Source organism: Lytechinus pictus, chromosome 7 (genome assembly GCF_037042905.1).
Source record: "Lytechinus pictus isolate F3 Inbred chromosome 7, Lp3.0, whole genome shotgun sequence".
Lineage (NCBI taxonomy): Eukaryota > Metazoa > Echinodermata > Echinoidea > Temnopleuroida > Toxopneustidae > Lytechinus > Lytechinus pictus.
Window position 1 is genome coordinate 49581932 of NC_087251.1, and position 20842 is coordinate 49602773.

Genomic DNA, 20842 nt, shown 5'->3' on the forward strand with positions numbered 1-20842 from the left:
CAGTTCGTTATCAGTTGCGCAATATTGGCTTCATAAGAAAATATCTCACTCGCTGAGCAACAGAGAAACTGGTACATTCACTCATTTCTTCACGATTTGATTTTGGTAATAGCCTCCTTCACAACTTACCTGATTCTCAACTTGGAAAATTGCAAAGGTTGCAAAATGCAGCTGCACGTATTGTAACTCTATCTAGCAAGCGCAGCCACATCACCCCAATATTGAAAACTCTTCACTGGTTGCCCCTGAATGAACGCATAGTCTTTAAAATCCTTCTTTTGATTTTTCATATAGTCAATGGAACTTCTCCCAGTTACAATAGGTCTTTGATGCATAATTACCAACCCTCAAGAAATTTACGATCCTCATCATCTAATCTCTCCAAATTCCAGTTGCTAAGAAATCATGCGGGGAACGGGCCTTTTGCTCATGCAGGGCCTAGCCTGTGGAATTCTCTCCCACACAGTGTGAAAACCCAGACTTGAGTGACCACCTTCAAGGGCAACCTGAAAACATACCTGTATAAGAGTGTTTTTTGATAGACATTGACTTATTGTTCAGACATGTATTATATGTAAATAGTTTTTGTTGTTCTGCTCTGAAGCGCCTTGAGCATCTAATCAAGATGGAAAGTGCGCTATACAAATCTCATGTATTATTATTATTTCTTATGTATTTCTTTGTTTTTTTACTTTTTGTTTTTTTATTGTTTTTTTCGATGGAAATCGTTCCAGACTTAATTATGATCATAAACAAGGCAAAATTAATTAAGTTTAATCAGTAAAAGTAGAAATGATACATTTATGAATTTTGGCTAAATACACAATTTGCATTGGATTTGTACATGAAATCACGTTTATGAGCATTTTTTGGTCTGACATGCACTTACATAATGTTGCGTAATGTCGTAACCGCGTACCCGGGCGTCACAAATTTGGTCTCAAAATTTGCGCGAGACTTGAAAGTATAAAGTCAGTGAGCGGAGAGGTCAAAAAAATTTGCGCAGCAGATATATCGCGAAAATTGTCGAGGGGGGGGGGGCCATTATGGCCTTTCCCCTCGGGAGAATTTGGGTTAAGAAGTTATTATTTTTTTTAGATGTACATGTACATGAGCAATTAAAACATAAATTTCAATTGATAATGTTCAGATATAATGAATCATTGAAATGATAATAGGTTTTTATTAGCGTATTTTAGTTTGTCTCTTGGAATACAGATGAATTGAAAAAATGAAACATGAATTTGAAATAAAGCTGCATACTCCGGTCCTTTTATTCTACCTCTTCATCTTATTATATTTGGATTTAATACTATTGGGTTTTTTTCATGAAGTGTTATCTGAAATTGATCATAGCTATGATTGCAAAGTTAAACATATAGAAGTGTACTTGTGCCATGTACAAATTATCCATTCTGTCCCTGTTGCTTTTGTTACGATACTCCAACAAATAACAATGAAAATTTAGTTTTAAATTTGATTTCCTTTTTTTTTTATTACAGGAAATTAAATGTTGAAGAAGATAAATGTTGTATTCCAGTTGGAAATAAGCTATGCTCTGACATAAAGTCTGGTGTGAAACTCTGAGTTCTGATCTGATATGATGTCCTTGAAGGAACTACCAGCTTATATATATAAATATTCACTCTTCTGGGTGCTTCTAGTATTGTCTTTAAAAAGAACATTATCCTTCTTTCTAGAATAGTCCACTTCTAGAAGACTCTTGAATGACCTCAGTGAAATTAACAATGTAAACAACATAGCTAATCATATTGTCCTTTTCACTACCTCTAGGTTATTGTCTACATTCCATAAATAACAAAGATTACTCAGCCTATTAAATAGACATGCCTAACAAAGCTTAACTGAGACATTTTGGAATATTCTTAATAATTATATGCTATGAATATCCTTAAAGAGGAAATAACTAAATAAATGAATGTAATTGCTCTTACAATTCTACTTATATATAACACCTTCCCCACCAGGAAAAAGAAAGCTTTACCGTAGTTAAAGGTTTCTTTAAGATTACTTTTTTTTCTTTAACTTTTCAAAGTCATCTTGAAAAATCATCTACAATATTGTGTACAAAGGTATAGTACTAACAAACATGTTTAAATGAATGTACATCAAACACGTTTTCTTCAAATGACACACTTGGTCAAAAGCATGAATCATTTCAATTTTATACTCTTGAAAGAGCATCAGCAATTACATTATTCTTTCCTTTTATGTGTACAATTTTCATTGGGAATGGTTGGAGCATAAGGCTCCATCTATACAGTCGTTGATTCTTTGTTCTGAATTTCTCCAAAAACACAAGAGGATTGTGGTCTGTATAGACTGTAATCTCTCCATTGGTTAGATACACCTCGAACTGCTGAAGGGCTAGTACCAGACTCAGGGCCTGTTTTTCAATAGTTGAGTACTTCTTCTGAAACCGACTGAGTTTCTTAGAGAAGTAGCACACTGGTTTTTCGATGCCTTCTTCATCTTCTTGGAGCAATACTGCTCCTACTCCAACATCACATGCATCAATTGCTACTTTGAACGGCTTTGTGAAGTTTGGAGCTGCCAAAACAGGCTCATTCACCAAAATGGCCTTTAATTTCTCAAATGATCTCTGACATTCGTCAGACCAAACATACTTCACTTTTGCCTTCAGCAGGTTTGTCAGAGGACTAACCACTGTACTGTAATTTGGAACAAATTTCCTGTAGAAGCCACTCATACCTAAGAATCTGAGCAATTCTTTCTTAGTTGTGGGAATTGGGAAGTCTAAGATAGCTTGTATCTTGGCTTCTCTTGGTAGCACTTGTCCTTGACCAACCACATGACCGAGATATGTGACCTTTGCCTTGGCAAATTCACTCTTCATCAGATTCACTACTAGGTTGGCTTTATCCAGCCTGTCAAACAGTGCTCTCAAATGATCCAAATGATCATTCCAAGTATCACTGTACACTAGGATGTCATCTATGTATACGACACAATTGTCAAGACCAGCAATCACTTGATTTGTTAACCTTTGGAAGATTGCTGGTGCATTTTTCATTCCAAAAGGCATGACTTTGCATTGAAATAAGCCTTCAGGTGTAACAAAGGCTGATATCTCTTTGGCTCGGTCAGTCAGTGGCACTTGCCAATATCCTTTAAGCAAGTCTATCTTTGTGATATAGGCAGAATTTCCAACTCTATCAATACAACCTAGGAATTGGATACGAGTCAGTCTTACTTACTGCATTTACCTTTTGGTAATCAATGCAAAATCTCTGAGAGCCGTCTGGCTTTGGAGTTTGGAACCATTACAATAGGGGAACTCCAACTACTCTGACTCGGTTCGATTATGTTATTATCTAACAAACTGTATTCCCTTATTCACCATTTCCAACTTGCTTGGATTGAGCCTATAAGGATCCTGTTTTATACGTCTTACATTGCCTACGTCTACATCATGTACAGTTAAAGGTGTACGACCTGGTTTGTCTTTACACACATTCTCATATTCTCTTAACAGGCCAGATATATAATTTCTCTGATCTTAGATACATCTGTATAAGACAATTTATTATCTGTCTTTCCATAGTATTCATCTCTATGTACATCTACAATGTACATGTTTCAAGATTGTCTTCTTTGACCTGTGTTGTACCTTTTGGCTGACTAGCCTCTCGCTCAAAGTATTCTTTCAACATGTTTACATGACAAACTCTTTGAGACTTTCTTCGAACAGGGGGTACTGATCACATAGTTGACATCATTCAATTTCTTTTTTTACTATGTAGCCCTGGACCACTAAACCTAGCTTTCAAGGGCTCACCTTGCAAAGGCAACAATACTAACACTATGTCTCCAGGCTTGAAACTTCGCTCTTTTGCATTTTTGTCAGCTTGAGCTTTCATTATTCCCTGGGACACTTAAGTGTTCCTTAGCCACATCACAAGCTTTTGAGAGCCTTTCTCTAAACTTTGATACATAGTCTAGAAGGTTTTCATCATCATCCTGAACCATAAACCTCTCCTTGATAAGCTTTAGGGGGCCCCTAACCTCATGACCATAGACCAATTCAAATAGACTGAAACCTGTGGACTCATTAGGGGAATCCCTAGTTGCAAACAGTAGGAATGAGATCCCTTTATCCCAGTCATAGGGATAGTCTTCACAATAAGCCCTAATCATGGTCTTCAGGGTCTGATGATAGCATTCTAACGCTTTTTGGGACTGTGGGTGATAAGCAGAGGACTTGATCTGCTTTATTCCCAACTCCATAACTTGCTGAAATATTCCTGACATGAAATTTGACCCTTGGTCACACTGAATTTCCTTAGGCAGACCATACCGAGTGAAAAACTGCACTAACGCTTGTACCACTGTTTTTGCAGTGATACTCCTCAAGGGTATCGCCTCTGGAAAACGTGTAGACAAGTCCATAATTGTCAGGAGAAATCTGTGACCCGACCACTTTCTGGGTAAGGGTCCAAAACAATCAAGAACCCTAGTAAAAGGTTCATCAAATGCAGGAATGGGTATCAATGAAGCAGGCTTGATAACTAGAAGGCTGTGCCTTACCAATAATCTGACATGTATGACATGTCTTACAGAAATGCACCACATCCTTGTGCATCTTAGGCCAATAGAAATGCCTCATAATTCTATCTTCTGTCTTCGAATGCCGACATAACCTGCCCTACTACCTAGGTAGCTCATGAGCCATTTTTAGAATCTCTGTGCGATAACAGGGAGGAACTACTACCTGGTGGATTATACACCAATCTTCATCAGCTGGTCTCCGGGGAGGTCTCCACTTCCTGATCAAAATGTCATCTTTGACATAAAAGCACTCAGGAACCTTATCAGCCTCAGGACATGCTTTCTGTGACAAGCTTTTCAATTCTGGTTCTGCCTGTTGTGCCTGTACAAGGGAGGATTTACTAAACAAACTATCATTGTTAGCAACAGAGCCTTCAACACTATCCCCATTCAAATCCTTGAAAAAGGTTTCAGCTAACCAGACATCAGCACTCTCCTCTACATCAGCAGAATCCGCATCATCCTTGTCAGCTCTACGAGTTTGAGACCTGGGAGGCGCGATAGCTCAGTCGGTAGATCGGGGGTTTCGGATTCCGGTGACCCGGGTTCGATTCCCAAGTGGTGCGCTAGTGCCCTTTGGTAAGGCATTTATCCACATTACCAGGTCCCTCGGAGAGGACCTTAAGCCGTCGGTCCCCTGGTTGCTTGCTCACAGGCATTCGTGCTTTCTTAGCAGTCAGGTAAAAAAAAACCTTGGTATAACATAAGCTTTTCCTACCTAGTAACAACACAATACGGGAAAATCCCTGGAAAATTTTCTTGCAACAATTCAGTTTCAGCTACCTCAACCGGCTTCTCCGAAACCACTGGAGATGCAACAACTCTATCTCCAGCCAAGTCGTTACCTAACAAGAAATCAACACCTTCCGTGGGTAATTCTGGGACGACACCAACATTCACAGGACCACTAACTAGGTCACACCTTAAGTCAACCTTATGCAAAGGAACCGACATGAAATTTGGGCCAATACCTTGAATTAAGACTGGCATTCTCTGAACTCTCCGGAGGAAGAGCCAAATCCCCTTGCACCATCAGGGACTGTGCAGCCCCTGTATCCCTAAGGATCACCACTGACCTACCAGCAGCACCAGTCGAACAAGGGGATACTTCACCATCATACAAAAAGCTTCTAAAGCTTTCATCAACCTGCTTGACTTTATCAGCAAATACCAAAGAAACACTCTCAACATCTTGAATGGGCTCTGATGGGACAAACTCCATCGAGGGAACACTTGTTTGCTTGACAAAACCCATGTCTCTTAGTTTTGGTTGGCATTCCAACTTATTTCTAACGTGATTCTTTCGAATGTCCTGATTTATGACAATGAGTACAAATTTTAGAACTACGACTCTCAGACCTTTTGGTTGATTCTGTGCCCCCACAAGCCTGATTCTTGTTAGTGTCATTGTCCTTGCTAGCATATTTTCCCTCACCAGGTTTATTGTGGGATTTAAATGACCCTTTACCTTTCTTTTTCCAATAATTCTTGAAAGGAGGCCTATCTCCACTACCCTTATGTGTGACCTCAAATTTATCAGCTACTATGGCTGCTTTGCTGACTTCAGTAACTCTATGGTCATCTAAGTGAGATTTAATGCCAAAAGAAAGACTCTTTTTTAATTCTTCCAAGAGGACAACTTCCCTAAGGTGAACAAAATCTTTGTCAACTTTCAATGGTCTGTACCACTTATCGAACATCATTTATTGTTCCCTAGCAAATTCAACATAAGTCTGGCCTGATTGTCTTTGCATGTTCCTAAATTTATGTCTGTACGCTTCTGGTACCAAGTTATATGCACTGAGAATTGTTTCTTTCACTGTAGCAGTCACATGATTGCATTTCAGAGAGCGAAGAATAGACTTTCGCAGCCTTTCCAACAAAAATACTTTGGAGGAGAAGAGTCCAGTATTCTTCAGGCCAATTCAGTCTCTTGGCCACTTTTTCAAATGACACAAAATATGTATCAACCCCCTCTTCATTAAACTTTGGCACAAGGCGAATTTTTTTCGCCACAGCAAAGCCTTGGGGAGATTTATCTTAAACGGAGTTAGTATTAGCAATTGCATGAACTAACTCCATTTCTTTCATCTTTAACTGGTACTCCAATCTCATTTTCTCAATTTCAATGTTTTCTCTGATTCTTTCCTTTTCAAGCTCGATTTTCTCCTTTTCCAATTCAAATTTTTTCATTTGAATCTGAGCATCATCTGAAATATTGATAAAAGTTTCAGACTCCTCTGTAAGCTTCATGTGACTAGCTAACAAGTCAAATATCTCTGCCTTCTTTAAACCTGGGGCTAGAGATACACCCAAATGATCACAAACTGTTATCAAATCATCTTTCTTCAGTGACATCAAGTGATCATATAGGAGTATGACAATATATGATCATTGACAATAGTGTACAATATGACAGCTTTTGATACTGTGGATCATACCATATTACTGAATCGCTTAAAATCACGATTTCACATATCTGGTCTAGCTCTTAAATGGTTAAAGTCTTACCTGACTGGTTGGTCATCTAGGGTAAGCATAGCCGGAGAGTTGTCTGACCCGCGGGTCACTAAGTTTGGGGTACCCAAAGGGTCAGTTCTCGGGCCGATTCTGTTTAGTTTGTATATCACTCCCATCTCTGACATTATTAAAGGAGAATGAAACTCTTGGAGCAAGTTAGCTTTTGTGAAAGCAGAAAATCAAAGAATAAGATCAACCAAAGTTTGAGTAAAATAGGACTAGCAATAGAAGAGTTATGAGCATTTGAATGTCGAGATCACTAATGCTATGGAGATCCTCCCATTAGCAATGCGACCAAGATCTATGATGTCACAGATGAACAACTCTCCCCTTTTGGACACTGAAAATATACCCCAAAACATCTCTTTTTGCTCATTCTAATCATATGACAAACGATTCATCAATGATATAATGTTGTGAAACCTCTGTACTTGTCCTCTCATAAAAAGAACACCTCACCTTGTGATAGATTCTATAAAAGTGAGAATATAAGTGAAATAAGTACTAAAGTAATGAGGGAGTTGTACGTGTGTGACATCACAGATCTTGGTCGCATTGCCAATGGGAGGATCTACATGGCATTAGTGATCTCAATATTCAAATGCTCATAACTTTCTTATTATTCATTCAATCTTAAACTTTCAACAATATGTTTCTTTGATTTTTCTCTTTCATATGGATTCAGCTGGTTTCAAGGGTTTCATTCTCCTTTAATAAACATGGTCTACAGTATATTTGTTATGCAGATGATATACAACTGTATTGTTCCTTTGACCCGCGCTCTTTTGAAAATATAAATGAAACACTTGAGAAAACCTCTCTTTGTATTTCAGAAATTTGTAGGTGGATGTCATCTAATTATCTCCAGCTGAATAATAGCAAAACTGAATTCATAGCTCTCTGTTCTTCTCCCCGCCATCTGCAATCAATATCACTGCAATTACTGCAATAGTTTATTTACTGTTTTGTCAGCTAGGGATAGAAGAAAGCTTGAGGTTATTCAGAATCGTGCCGCTCGATAAATATTTGGCTTTTGATCCCGAACTCATACTACACCCCTACTTAAGGAACTCCACTGGCTACCTCTATTCCAACGTATTCAGTTTAAAGTCTATTTATATGTATACAAAACTCTAAATCAATTGGCACCTAAATATCTTAATAATACCATCAAATTATACACACCCTCTTGTAATCTTCGTTCAATCACTGACACCTGCAGACTTTGCATTCCCTTGTCAAAACTCTCCTCTGCCGAAAAACATTTTGCTGTAGCAGCTGCCAAGACTTGGAATGCTATCCCTCTTTCAATAAGAAATGCTTCCAGTGTACTTGGCTTCAAATCTTCCCTTAAGACATACCTTTTTCCTCAATAATTAATTTTCCTTTTTATCTTGAATATTGTAGTTGTTAAATTATTATTCATGTTAAATTATTATTCATACATTGTACGCGCTATGGTACTTTTTGTTTTTAGCGCCTCTAAATATCCATTATTATTATTATTATTATGACAATTCTTTCATTGCAAGAAACTCTTCAACATCAAATGCAGCCATAGTGGAATATACAGAAATACAAGCAAGTAATAACACAGTATATTCTAGAACTTTCCAAAAATTTTCAAAATGTTTTCAATTCAAATTGTCTTTTGTTTCGAATTGGCTTTTGTTTCAAATTGGCTTTCGATTCCCAGACAAGCCACCAAAACTTGCATTAACTGCAACGTCATAGATTTATGCTATGCAGTCTAACTTGCATTAGTAGATATATGTATAGAAGGACCACCTGTCTAGGAAAACCATGAGTTTGGTTTTCTTGTCTCCCTTGCACAGACCTTCTTCATGTGAAGGCATCATGGTCTAGTGGTTAAGATTACTGTCTTTCATTCTCAGGGATGTGGCTTCGATTCCCAACCATGGCACGTTTTCCTTCAGCAAGAAATTTACCCACATTGTGCTACACTCGGCTCTGTTGAGGTAAATGGTACTACTGGCAGGAAGTACTTCTTCAAAAAGCGCCTGAATCTGTAGACTAGCTCAGCGTGAGCACCGGGCTTGAGCGTTTATCTAGGCAGATAGGATATACAAATCCTATATTATTTATGTATGATCTCAGTAGTAATTATTTTGTTTCATCCGATAATTTTTTTAATATTACATTTTCCTCTCTTTTTGCAGGTAAGAGGTTTAGGTATACATTTATGGACAAGAAGTATTCACACATTTTTGAATCAATTGAAGCAATAGACAAAATGGTAAGTTAACATTACAAAGGCCTTTTTTAAAGAAAAATACTGAACTTTCATGTTGTATTTATATTGTCCGTGTCATGGAGGCGCGATAGCTCAGTTGGTAGAGCGGGGGTTTCGGATTACGGTGACCCGGGTTCGATTCCCACTTGGTGCGGTAGTACTAGCCCTTTGGTAAGGCATTAATCCTCATTACCAGGTCCCTTGGAGAGGACCTTAAGCTGTTGGTCCTCTGGTTGCTTGCTTAAAAACATTCATGCTTTCTTAGATACCATTCTCACTACCTTCCTAAAACTAGTTTAGTGGAAACTAGTTTAACGTGTAATGAGAACAGTTGAAGCTATCTTGGAAGCGATTTTCCAAACCGGTTCATAAAACCAACTTGTAATGTATTTTTAAGATCGCTTTGCCTCGTTAAACTGGTTTTAGCGAAAGTGAGGTCACAACCGTTCTTTGGGAAGCGATCTTTGCACATTTTGATTGCACTAATCTACACACTGTGTGTAGAATGCCTACGATGCGGTTTTGAATTTCGCCCGAAACGTGTCTCCCCACTGAGAGCGTTCCCATAGCCACAAGATTATTTTACGTGAAGTGATTTTGAAAACCACTTTCGGGTGATCAAATGGGAACGTTAGCAAAGCGATCTTCAAAACTGGTTGGTTTACTGACAGTTGGTCTAATATCACTTGGTCTAATCATCAGATGGGCTAACAACATTCGGGCTAAACCCACTTAGTCCAATTCTCTTTTGGTCTAATGACCACTTGGTCTATTAGCCAATTGGTCTAATGACCAGTTGGTCTAATAGCCTATTGGTCTAATGACCACTTGGTCTAATAGCCAATTGGTCTACTACCCAATTGGGCTAATCGTCACTTTGTCTAATTTTTATTTGGTCTAATTGCCATTTCGTCTAATGTATTTTATTGTCACTTGGTCCAATTGCATTTGGTCTAATACCAGTTTGTCTAATAGTCGGTTAGTCTAATACTAGTTGGTCTAATACCAAATCTTCGCACACGCGCCCCTCGATATTGGAGTACAGTTAGAGTAACGTATATTTCCATCCCCAAATTTTGAAAATATGGGGATTTTCAAAAGCCTGTGGGGATGAAAAAAAATATTTAGGGATTAAACAAACTATGGGGATTGTCTGTTTCAAAGGATTTTTTGAGGTTTTGGTCAAAAACAATAAAATTTGCTATTTTTCTGTAAACTAATGCTAATAGGGCCTATACAATCATAGAGGTGGAAAAAATAAGATTTTCATTTATCCACCTCTATGTATACTATCTACTAGTTAACGGCTGGCTTAACCCAATCAGGGTTCCCAGCTTTTCAAGAAAACAAAAATCCCTGATTTTCTCTGATTAAAAAGTTTAAAAATTCCCTGATAATTATTTAAACCCATTCCCAGTTTCTCATGTTTTCTAAGTTGTTGCAGTGAATTACATGTATTATTGTCTCGCCTGCGTAGCGGAGCGAGACATAGGTATCACTATTTCCGCTGTCGGCGTCGTTGTCGTCGTCAACAATTGTGTTGTACACCCAATAACTTTCTATAGCTTCAAGGTGGGATCACCAAATTCATACCAGAGGTCCTTCTCCTGAAGGCACAGGTCAAGTTCGAATATGAATCGAATTTGAATAAGGTCAAAGGTCAATGAACTTTCCATGACTGGCACTGTGCTGTGTTGTACACACAATAACTTTCTATAGCTTCGAGGTGAGATCGCCATATTCATAACAGATATCCATCTCTTGAAGGTGCAGGTCAAGTTCAAATGTGAGCCGAATTTGAATAAGGTCAAAGGTCAATGAACTTTCCATGACTGGCACTGTGCTGTGCTGTACACACAATAACTTTCTATATCTTCGAGTTAGGATTGCCAAATTCATACAAGAGGTCCATCTTTTGAAGGTGCAGGTCAAGTTCAAATGTTAGTTGAATTTGATTAAGGTCAAAGGTCAATGAACTTTCCATGACTGGCACTGTGCTGTGTTGTACACATAATAACTTTTTATATCTTCGAGGTAGGATTGCCAAATTCAAACAAGAGGTCCATCTCCTGAAGGTGCAGGTCAAGTTCGAATGTGAGTTGAATTTGATTAAGGTCAAAGGTCAATGAACTTTCCATGACTGGCACTGCTGTGTTGTACACGCAATAACTTTCTATAGCTTCGAGGTGGGATCGCCAAACTCATAACAGAGGTCCATCTAAGTCATATAGCATACATGTAGTTTTGACATGCAGTCTCTTCATGACTGCAATATGCAGGCGAGACAACGCTTGGCGTTTGCCTTGTTAGATAACAACAGCCATTTTAGGCTAGGATTTTGAAAGCAATCTTGGATTTTTGGACATAGTGGATCGCTGACTCTCCTTGTAACTTTCCTTAATTTTCTACTCGACCCTTAAAACCACCATTGCATAAGACCCAAATTAAAGACACTAAAATAGGTAATAGATAAATTGTGAATTTGTAGGCTATGGCAGTCATTTTGGACGCCCTCTTGGATTTTCAGGTACCCTGGCGTGCTTATGTTCACTCTACCTGTATCAGTAGACCTTGTACCCCCTACACCATAGAATATGCATCGAAAATGGATGTCTAAGTGGATAAAGAGTTGGTTATGTTAATTTTCAGTGAACGATGGCCATTTTAGACGCCATTTTCAAAATAACCACTTTCCCGAATGCGGATTTTGATAGATTTTTAGTATGTTATTCCTGACATCAAATAGTACCAAAAACAGTTGAAAACGTTATTGTTGCAAGTTTTTTTGTGATCAAAATAGAGCAAAAAAGGGTGTAGAATGGCAGCCATATTGTTTTTGCCATTTTGAGGATTTTAACATTAAATTCAAGGTTGGCAACAACATATTTGGACTCAGCGCCCTCAAATTATGTTAAAACACTTCTTAATTTAGCATTAACACGATTTGCCTAAGGCAGTCTACTTTTCTCAAATCTGGACCTGACTATAAAGATGGGCAAGACATATTTTTTTCTCATTCATTGCAACTGTTGCCATGGTAATGGCATAGGGCAGGGTATTAATCACCTTCAGTGATAGTTCTAGTTAGGACATATTGAAAAAAAGCTTTTTCCCAGAATACAATACTTGTATCATTGCATCTCTAGAAATTTCTAATTTATTGTGTCTGAAACTGTTGGACCACAAAAAGTTTCAAATTTTCTAATAAAAAGGTTAAAAAATTTATGGGACAACATGTTGTGTATGAGACATTTGTACACAATGTCAATGGGGAAGTGAATGTTAAATTTGTGTACAAAGTAGGCTTGGGCAATTCCCACCTTTCCCAGAACCGACTCCGGCTCTGACCTAAGGCTTCGGTTCCGAGAGGAGTCGACTCCACCATCACTTAACACACTAGAGAATGACGAGATACATATCAAGCTCTTTTTCATGTCCATAAAGTGAACAGAGCTACTGTGTACACTGGCAAGATATCCCCCTCTCTTTCTCTCTCCCTCCCTCTTTCTCTTTTTTTAAACCAACCTCTTGGCTTTCTTGTTATTGAAACCTTGAAAGTGTGTATTACTTGAAGGGGGCAATTACTTGTATGTGGTCAGTAGATAAGAGAAGCCAGAATGCAGATATGTTCTGTTTGGATTAGTCTGCTTGCACAGCAAAGTTTGAGAAATTTCGGACAAATAATGAGAAAGTTATGAGCATTTGAATATTGCAATCACTAATGTTATGGAGATCCTCATATTGGCAATGCGACAAAGATGTGTGATGTCACTTGTGAACAACTCTCCCCATTGCTTTAGTTTATATTTCACTTAAACTGCCTCTTTTATCACATCTATCAGTAGATCATGTGTTCTTTCTATAGGAGGGCATATAATACAGATATTGAAAGAATACATCATGGATAAAGAGTTTGTATCGCCATAAGAAAAAGCAAAAAGAGACATTTTGGGGATATTTTATAGTCCATCAAAGGGAAAGTTGTTCACATGTGACATCACACATCCTTGTCGCATTGCCAATGGGAGGATCTCCATAGCATTAGTGATTGCAATATTCAAATGCTCATAACTTTCTCATTATTCGTTCAATTTTTCTCAAACTTTTTTTGTTCTTATTCTTTGATTTTCTGTTTCGACACAAGCCTACTTTTTTCAAAGGTTTCATTCCCCTTTAAACTATCTACCTCCATGATTAAACTAACTTGTGTATTAGATTTCCGTACAATGATTTAAGCATGCAATTATAAACGAAGTCTGGAATTCCCTTCAACAGGGCTTTTATGTGTTATAAAACATAATTGGTTCTCTTGTATAGAGTGGATCCCTCAGGCTAGAGTAATGGGCCTTGAAAGAATGGGGGTCGACTTTTCGACTCTGGTGACAAGAATCGGGTAGACTCGATTACTCGGCTCTGATGCCCAAGCCTAGTACAAAGTAAAGGGAGAAAAACAAATTTCAAGAGTGCTCTGAAAGTGAGTTATTCCACTTTTCTGGAGTTCTAAAGACTGCCTAGTCATAATTTTTTTTTGTTATATGATTTCTAATTTCATTTTTGTTTTGTATATCATGTATGTTCTACATTGTCAAGCGATTTGATATGGATTTCATGAAAAGCGCTATATAAGACTAAGTTGTTATTATTATTATCAAAATTTATTCTATTGTTTTTACCATATTTCCATTGGATCCTAAGGGACTTTCTTGGGACCTATTTTAGTTTTCCAGGGTTGTTTTGGGCATTTGGAATTCACTCCATGCCCCCGTATTTTTTTTTTTTTTACTGTACTAAGCAATGCTTTCTTAATTCTTTCTTTAGGGTATGAAGCTGATTGAACAGTTAGATCCTGAAGGCTTTGCTTCATACTTAAAGAAATACAGTAATACAATCTGTGGAAGACATCCCATTGCTGTTCTTCTAAATGTAAGTTCGAATCTGCGGAACAACCTTTATAACTCTAATGTAGAAATCCCATTCTTTCGATTTCTATTAAAGATACCAATTCTGTGTTCTTCGTTGTTCAATACGTCACATTCGTGTTCTGCAGTGATACGTACTAAGCATATAAAAGCTTGAATAAACTTAAGTTTCCATGCAGATGAAGCTCAGAAAACGCATACTAAATACTAAGGCTCAGTGTGCATATAGAATAGATGATGTTCTGATTAGTTCATGAGGTAAAAGGTCACAATGATCATTATACAATGTACCTGAAAATATCTCTTTCTCATGATAATTAAATAAACTTTTTTGAGGAGTCAATTTCAAACTTGGCTGTTTATGCATATGTGACTGAGGATGATCTGAGCGGATTTTGGGCTCACACGGTCACAGTTTGAATATTTTCGAAGGTAGGTGTGTAGTAGATTTCGCTCTGACAATTCATATTTCTTTAAATTTTTCCTTTCATAGGCAACCTGGACTTGTACTGTAGACTTCCTTGTTCCTTTCCTCTGTTGTACTCACATATTTGTTTTGTAACTTGTTCCTTGTTGAAATGCCAAATAATAATAATAGCGGAAGCGTAATTACAGGTGCTATATTTTTTGTGTTTTTGTGGGGGGGGGGGGCTTGTTTAAACTCTTCTCTTCTTGTAACATGATGTAAACATGTATGTTTAATATAAACATTATACAGGTACATTTTACATCATAGCTTGCAAAATATTTAGTGTCGAGTGATTGAATTTTGATTTTGTACCTTGTTCATTTCAGGCCATTGTGGCAGTAAAAGAACAGAAGAACGGAACCCAGTATGATATGAAATTCCTCCAGTACACCCAATCCAATAAGTGCACACATAGCAGTGATAGTTCCGTCAGTTACGCTTCAGCCGCCTTCACCATGAGCTAATACTCCTATCTGTGTGGCGCCCTCTTTGTTTGTGTGTAGATAAGCTGTGAACTGTGTTAGAAAGAAAAAAGGCACAGACTGTTTGCAGACTGGAATGAATGACGATGTCCTGTCAACGTTTTGCCACACTACTCACTCCAGAACAAAGGGAAGTGAGTGGTCAGTTAGGGTTTCGCTGATGGACTGAAGAATGCTTTCTCTCCATGGTGAACTCAAATAGTACATGTATATTATATTTCATTAGTTACAAAGCACAAAAGAAAGAGGGTTATTTCTTTCTGCTTGAATGTGTCATATAAAGAGTTGAAACTACAGTCAAAACAGTGTCAGCAACAACCTGTAAAAAGACCACCTGCTTTCTAACACTGAATCCTGAGGCACATTGGCTTGTATTCTCAAAAGATTGTACCATGGTAGAAAACTATGGACTTTGCAGATTTCTTTTATTATCGGGCTTCAATTAGGCACCCTTTTCCAAAAGCAGGCATTTTTCTTTAAGTGCGGGATGGAATAATAATTATGTACAAAAATCTGCATAGTCCATGGTACAAATGAAATCTCTGTTGAGAATATGGGCCATTATGTGTATAAGAACCCACCAATAGCAATCGCCTCTTATAAAGGCCACATTTTGTGTCTCCCTTTGATGGTCATTATTGACAAGCTTCACTGTATTTGATATCAATCTCAAATATGGAAAGCCAGTGGCATCATAATTCATCATCAGGGCATACACACTGTCCCTAAGAATGAGTGTGTTGATTGGTTGAATCAATGAGGTATGCCCATTGGTCGAATCAATGATGCATCTTCTAGCATGGTGTCAAGAGAACATTGCTTGAACACTCTTATTCAAGCTGGAGAATTGTGTCATTTTGTGTCATCTAATACCCCGTTTAGATCTATCTCTTTCTGGTGTCACACTAGACAATTGTCTTGAGCTAACACAGCATAAAATTCCTTGTCAAAACACGAGGTGCACTTTGGGGCCGTTTAGATCATCTGCAGTAATCGTGAGGTGCATCGTCTCCCTTTGCATTGTCGTGGCAAAATGTCAATCAAGGGGAATGCGCACGCTGCACAATGATCGCTTAGATAAAGGACTTCCGTTTTCTATGCCGAATTCACACAGAGACCGTTTTGATCTACAATCCAACAGTGGATTACGCCGTGTGACCTCACGATTATGACAGACTGTCTAGGGAGTATTTTACCTCGCGATTTCCTCAGATTCATGCTTTGCGCTTTGTGCCGAGACAATTTAGATCTACAGTAGACAAATGACAACCTGCAGTAGCATCCTAGGTTACCTTGCATTCATTGGTAGATCTAAACGGGGTATGAAATTCAATTTGATTAGAAATAGGTGTAGAAATTATGTTTATGTATGAACTTCATAATTTGCCAGACATTTGTTGGTTATAATTTATTTACGAAAATCAAGTATTTACAAATTGTATTTTTTAAAATTAGTTGCAGGCCTGAGTTGTTTAACAATGTTGATTAATTAGCGGGTGGTTGCGGTTAACGGGCTGGGGGTAACAAAAAGAAAATGTATGTGAAGTTTACATGTCACATCTTTACATCCATGAAATACCCATTTGTTTTCCATGTTCTTGAACTTGACATTGTTTTGATTTAGTTGGAAATTATCAAGAAAGGGAAGAATATACAAATAGCGAATAGCCATGAGTGCGATGGTGCGAGATTTCGCATGAGGTGAAAGAAAGATGCTCTATTCAACGAGGCGATAGCCGAGTTGAATAGAGCGTCTCTTTCTTTCACCGAATGCGAAATCTCACACCTTTGCACGAAAAAGAATATTCGATATTTGTGTTGTACAACGTCTCTGAATCTAGCAAAAATATGAAAAAAAAGAGTTTTTCCCTGCAGTTATCTATGAAAAGGGAGCAAAAATACCGAAAGCGAAAAGCAAAATCCCACAAGCGCACATGACCTTTGGGCAGCATTGCGCATTTATAACCAGAAGGCTATACGCGTTTTGCACCTTCATTTTTACTGAGCGCAATGAATAAAATCGTATTGTGACGTCACCTCCTGAAGCCGTGCAACGGTACATTTTGGATGGTACGTCGTGCGTGCAACGGTACGAATGTTTGACATTCAGTCTCCAATTTGCTCGTGTACAACAAGCTAAGTAGGCGTTGTACAATATCCCCTTTTTCTTGACTCTGAAGAATCGTTTCTAATTGATGACACTTTCGGTTTGCCTACATGAAAGTCTACATGTGAGACCACAAGAAGTACCATAATACCATTCCACATACATAATTTTGTGTAGGTCAAATGTGACATAAATTGAAAACTATCTTTTGGAGTCACGATAGAGGGGAATATTGTTCATTTTCTTGATAGTTCAAACTAAATCGAAACAATTTCATGGAAATATAGAAAAAAAATATTAGCATATCATTAATGTGAAGAGCTGGAATGTGAAATTTCAACAATTTTATACGGGAAGGATTTTGTATTCTAATATGGTCAGATGGTTGTCAAAATAGGAATATGTTTATGCTTTTAATGGTTGTTTTTGAATGGTGTTTAAGCATTTTAACTCAGCATTGATTTGTTGTATATTGCCAACACTAACAACATTTTATAGACTGGGCTGAAGATGACATTTTCTTCTTTTAAAGCAGAAACAAACCTACAGCCTTAATAATGCCCCCTCAAGTCTACTCGTATCTGACCAGCATAATGCAGCATTCTGAGAGCCTATGTAGTCTTGTAATATAATCACACAGTAATTAACTACTCAATTCATTCAAGCCTCACTAATTAGGTTACAATGTAGCAAAATAATGTAGGAAGTGTCGAAACATTTAAGATTAAGCTAAAAACTTACCTCTTTAACTCACTTTATCGATGATTTTCTGTTACTTGTAATTTTGCTTGCCCCCCTTCACTTGTGCGCCTTGAGTATCTCTTACAAGATGGATATGGCACCTAACAGATTGCATATATCATTATTATTATCATTAAAACAATTACTTTCCGCTCAAAACATTTAAGTTTCTCTGTATGAAAGCTCATTTATTCTCTGTATTATTGATGTTATCTCAAAATATATGTGTTTTAAACTAGTTATTTATAACACACAGTCAATCAGAGATCACACAAAGTTTTGATCAGCCGTGGTAAATACCACAAAAATTAAGGTCAATTTTTCAATGAATTACCAGATTATATTAATGTGTGTGCCCTAAAATGGTTATGATGTGAAGGATGAAAAAAAAAAGTAATTTATTTGATAAATTTCACAGCAAATTTCATTTTCATTTGGCCCCAGATCAAAATAGAATATTTTTATTTTGGTCTTTATATATAATCCCTTCTCAAGCAAGGAATGGCTGACAATTTCAGGATATAATATTTGTCTATAGCTTTCTGATATCAAATTATTAAATTTGTAAAGCAAGTGCTCAAAGGGCTATTTTTTTAATAAAAATACATTCAGAGAGGGGATGATAATATTGGAATGTTAAATGATACTCGAGTATGAATGACATTACTGACCCTTTACTAAAGCTGTAGAGGGGCTTTAAAATAATTTTACTGCTTTATGATATTTATACCATGCATTATACTGGTTGACAGCACGGCATCCTAATTCATAATTTCGGACAGCATATGATCAGGGTATGATTAATCTTACCATTAAACTACCATGGCAAATTTGCATGGCAATCATTCAAAATCAAGTTTTCATGGATAGAAGAAGAAAACATTCAGTGACCACTACACTTGTAGTAGTGGAATTTTAGATGCTATTTGACTATGATTCACATTTCCGAAGCTTTAGACAGGCTTTAAATATGTTTTTAAATATGAAATTACAACATACAGGCAAATGCATTGCCAGTGTTTCTAATTTCACTACAGCCTTCATCATACGTGTACGTTGGTGGTTGGAGGGCTTCTCATTATGAAGTGCATAGTCCTAGTTGTCATGTAATCAAGAATTTACAAGGAGTCTTAAATAATGCTTTTATACATATGTATTCTATATCTCATGTAATGTGTCATGTATTTATTTATGGTAAAAGATATAAAGGAGGAAATTTTCTTAGTATGGAAGTTTCTGAAGTAGATAGGTGAGTCCACACTAGTTAGATATATCAAGATGTATCAAATTCTTTTTTCTTTTTCTTTTTTGAATATTCATAGCTTGCCTTGTTACAATTTAATATGCATAAAAAGATGAGTCATAGAATTTGTTTATTTTTCCTTTGTTAACTCTGCATAATTATTGTCAGAGAGTGAAAGGTTTCAATTCTAATTCAGGATATTGTCTTTTGCATTCTGATGAAAGGAAAGCTAAATAAAAATATCTGCAATGTCCCTCATTCCAACCTGCAAAACAAGGAAGAAATATAAATGCATCCAAATCATAACATTTTCGTCTTGCAACAAATCTGACGCTTGAACTTGAAGATCAGTTTTGTACTAGTTAATAGTGTATTATTTATGCAAAATTTGGGATTTTGTAATAAACTTGGAAGATTATAACATTTCGTCTCATAATATTGGTTTGTCTTTCCTTTACTGTGAAATCAAAGTAAACATAATCGACATGTACACAAGTGGTGCTGCGATTGTCTTGGACTGGAATAATTGTTTTTCCTGGGGATTTATTTTAAAATTTCTGACATTTATCTACTATACCTATCACAGAGGGTAGTACTAGTTTGATATGAGCACCATTCAGATACACACAATTTCAAATGTTAGTGATTTTAAATGTTTTTCAACATTTAACTGGGTCTAAATAAATGATTGCTGATGTAAAATGAAAGGCAAGAACAAAAAGTATTCAAAGGTTGGGTCATTTTTAAGGATAAATATTATTCAAAGTTAGAATTAAGGGCATTTTGAAAATAACCATCTCTTCACCACAGGACTTGTGATATTAAAGGGATGCTCCGGGCTGAAAATATTGAAATCTATATAAACAGAGTAAAATTCACAAAGCAAAATGCTTAAAATTTCATCAAAATCTGATAACAAATACCAAAGTTATTGAATTTCAAAGTTTAGCAATATTTTGGTCAATGGTCAATGGTAATGGTTTATTTAAAAAATTCAGTAGCAGCCAAAGGCTGAATTGCAGAATCTTTTTACAAATAATAATATAAACATGATAATAAGTCACATTATTACACAATTCTTAACAAATCAAAATAGTTATACGATCCTTATAAAGAACTTGCCAAGACAAATAGTATGTGATATATCATGCATTATTTGAAGAAGAAAGTATAGACACACAAAAAAAGACAATTCATTTAAAACACACACACTATGTCTATCAATTAAAACTTCGAAACGGGCATTAGAGCAAGAACAGTTTGATTTAGGAGAAGTGAAAAAAAGAAAGAGCAGAGATAGAACAGGAAGATATGAAAGAGAGAGAGAGCAAAGGAGGGGAGGAAATTTGAGTTGAAAGTTGGGAAGACAGGAAGTAATCTAGAAGAGGTAGAAATAAGAAGTTTTAAGGCTGCAAAGTTAAAATAGATAAATGAAAACAAATTTGGAAGAATTTGAGTAAAAGTTATAATAGATTATCCTTGTACAAAAACATTATGTATAGCCTACACAGGTACAG

At 36.8% G+C, this 20842-nt stretch overlaps 1 protein-coding gene across 1 annotated transcript; it reads left to right on the top strand.

The window, feature by feature from the left end:
- Positions 1-9199: 9199 nt before the first annotated feature.
- Positions 9200-15301, top strand: LOC129264254 (protein MEMO1-like). The gene is made up of 3 exons (XM_054902103.2): positions 9200-9367; positions 14183-14287; positions 15079-15301. Exons 1-3 carry the CDS (start codon positions 9215-9217, stop codon positions 15214-15216), a joined length of 396 nt encoding a protein of 131 aa, XP_054758078.2. The 5' UTR covers positions 9200-9214; the 3' UTR covers positions 15217-15301.
- Positions 15302-20842: the final 5541 nt, after the last annotated feature.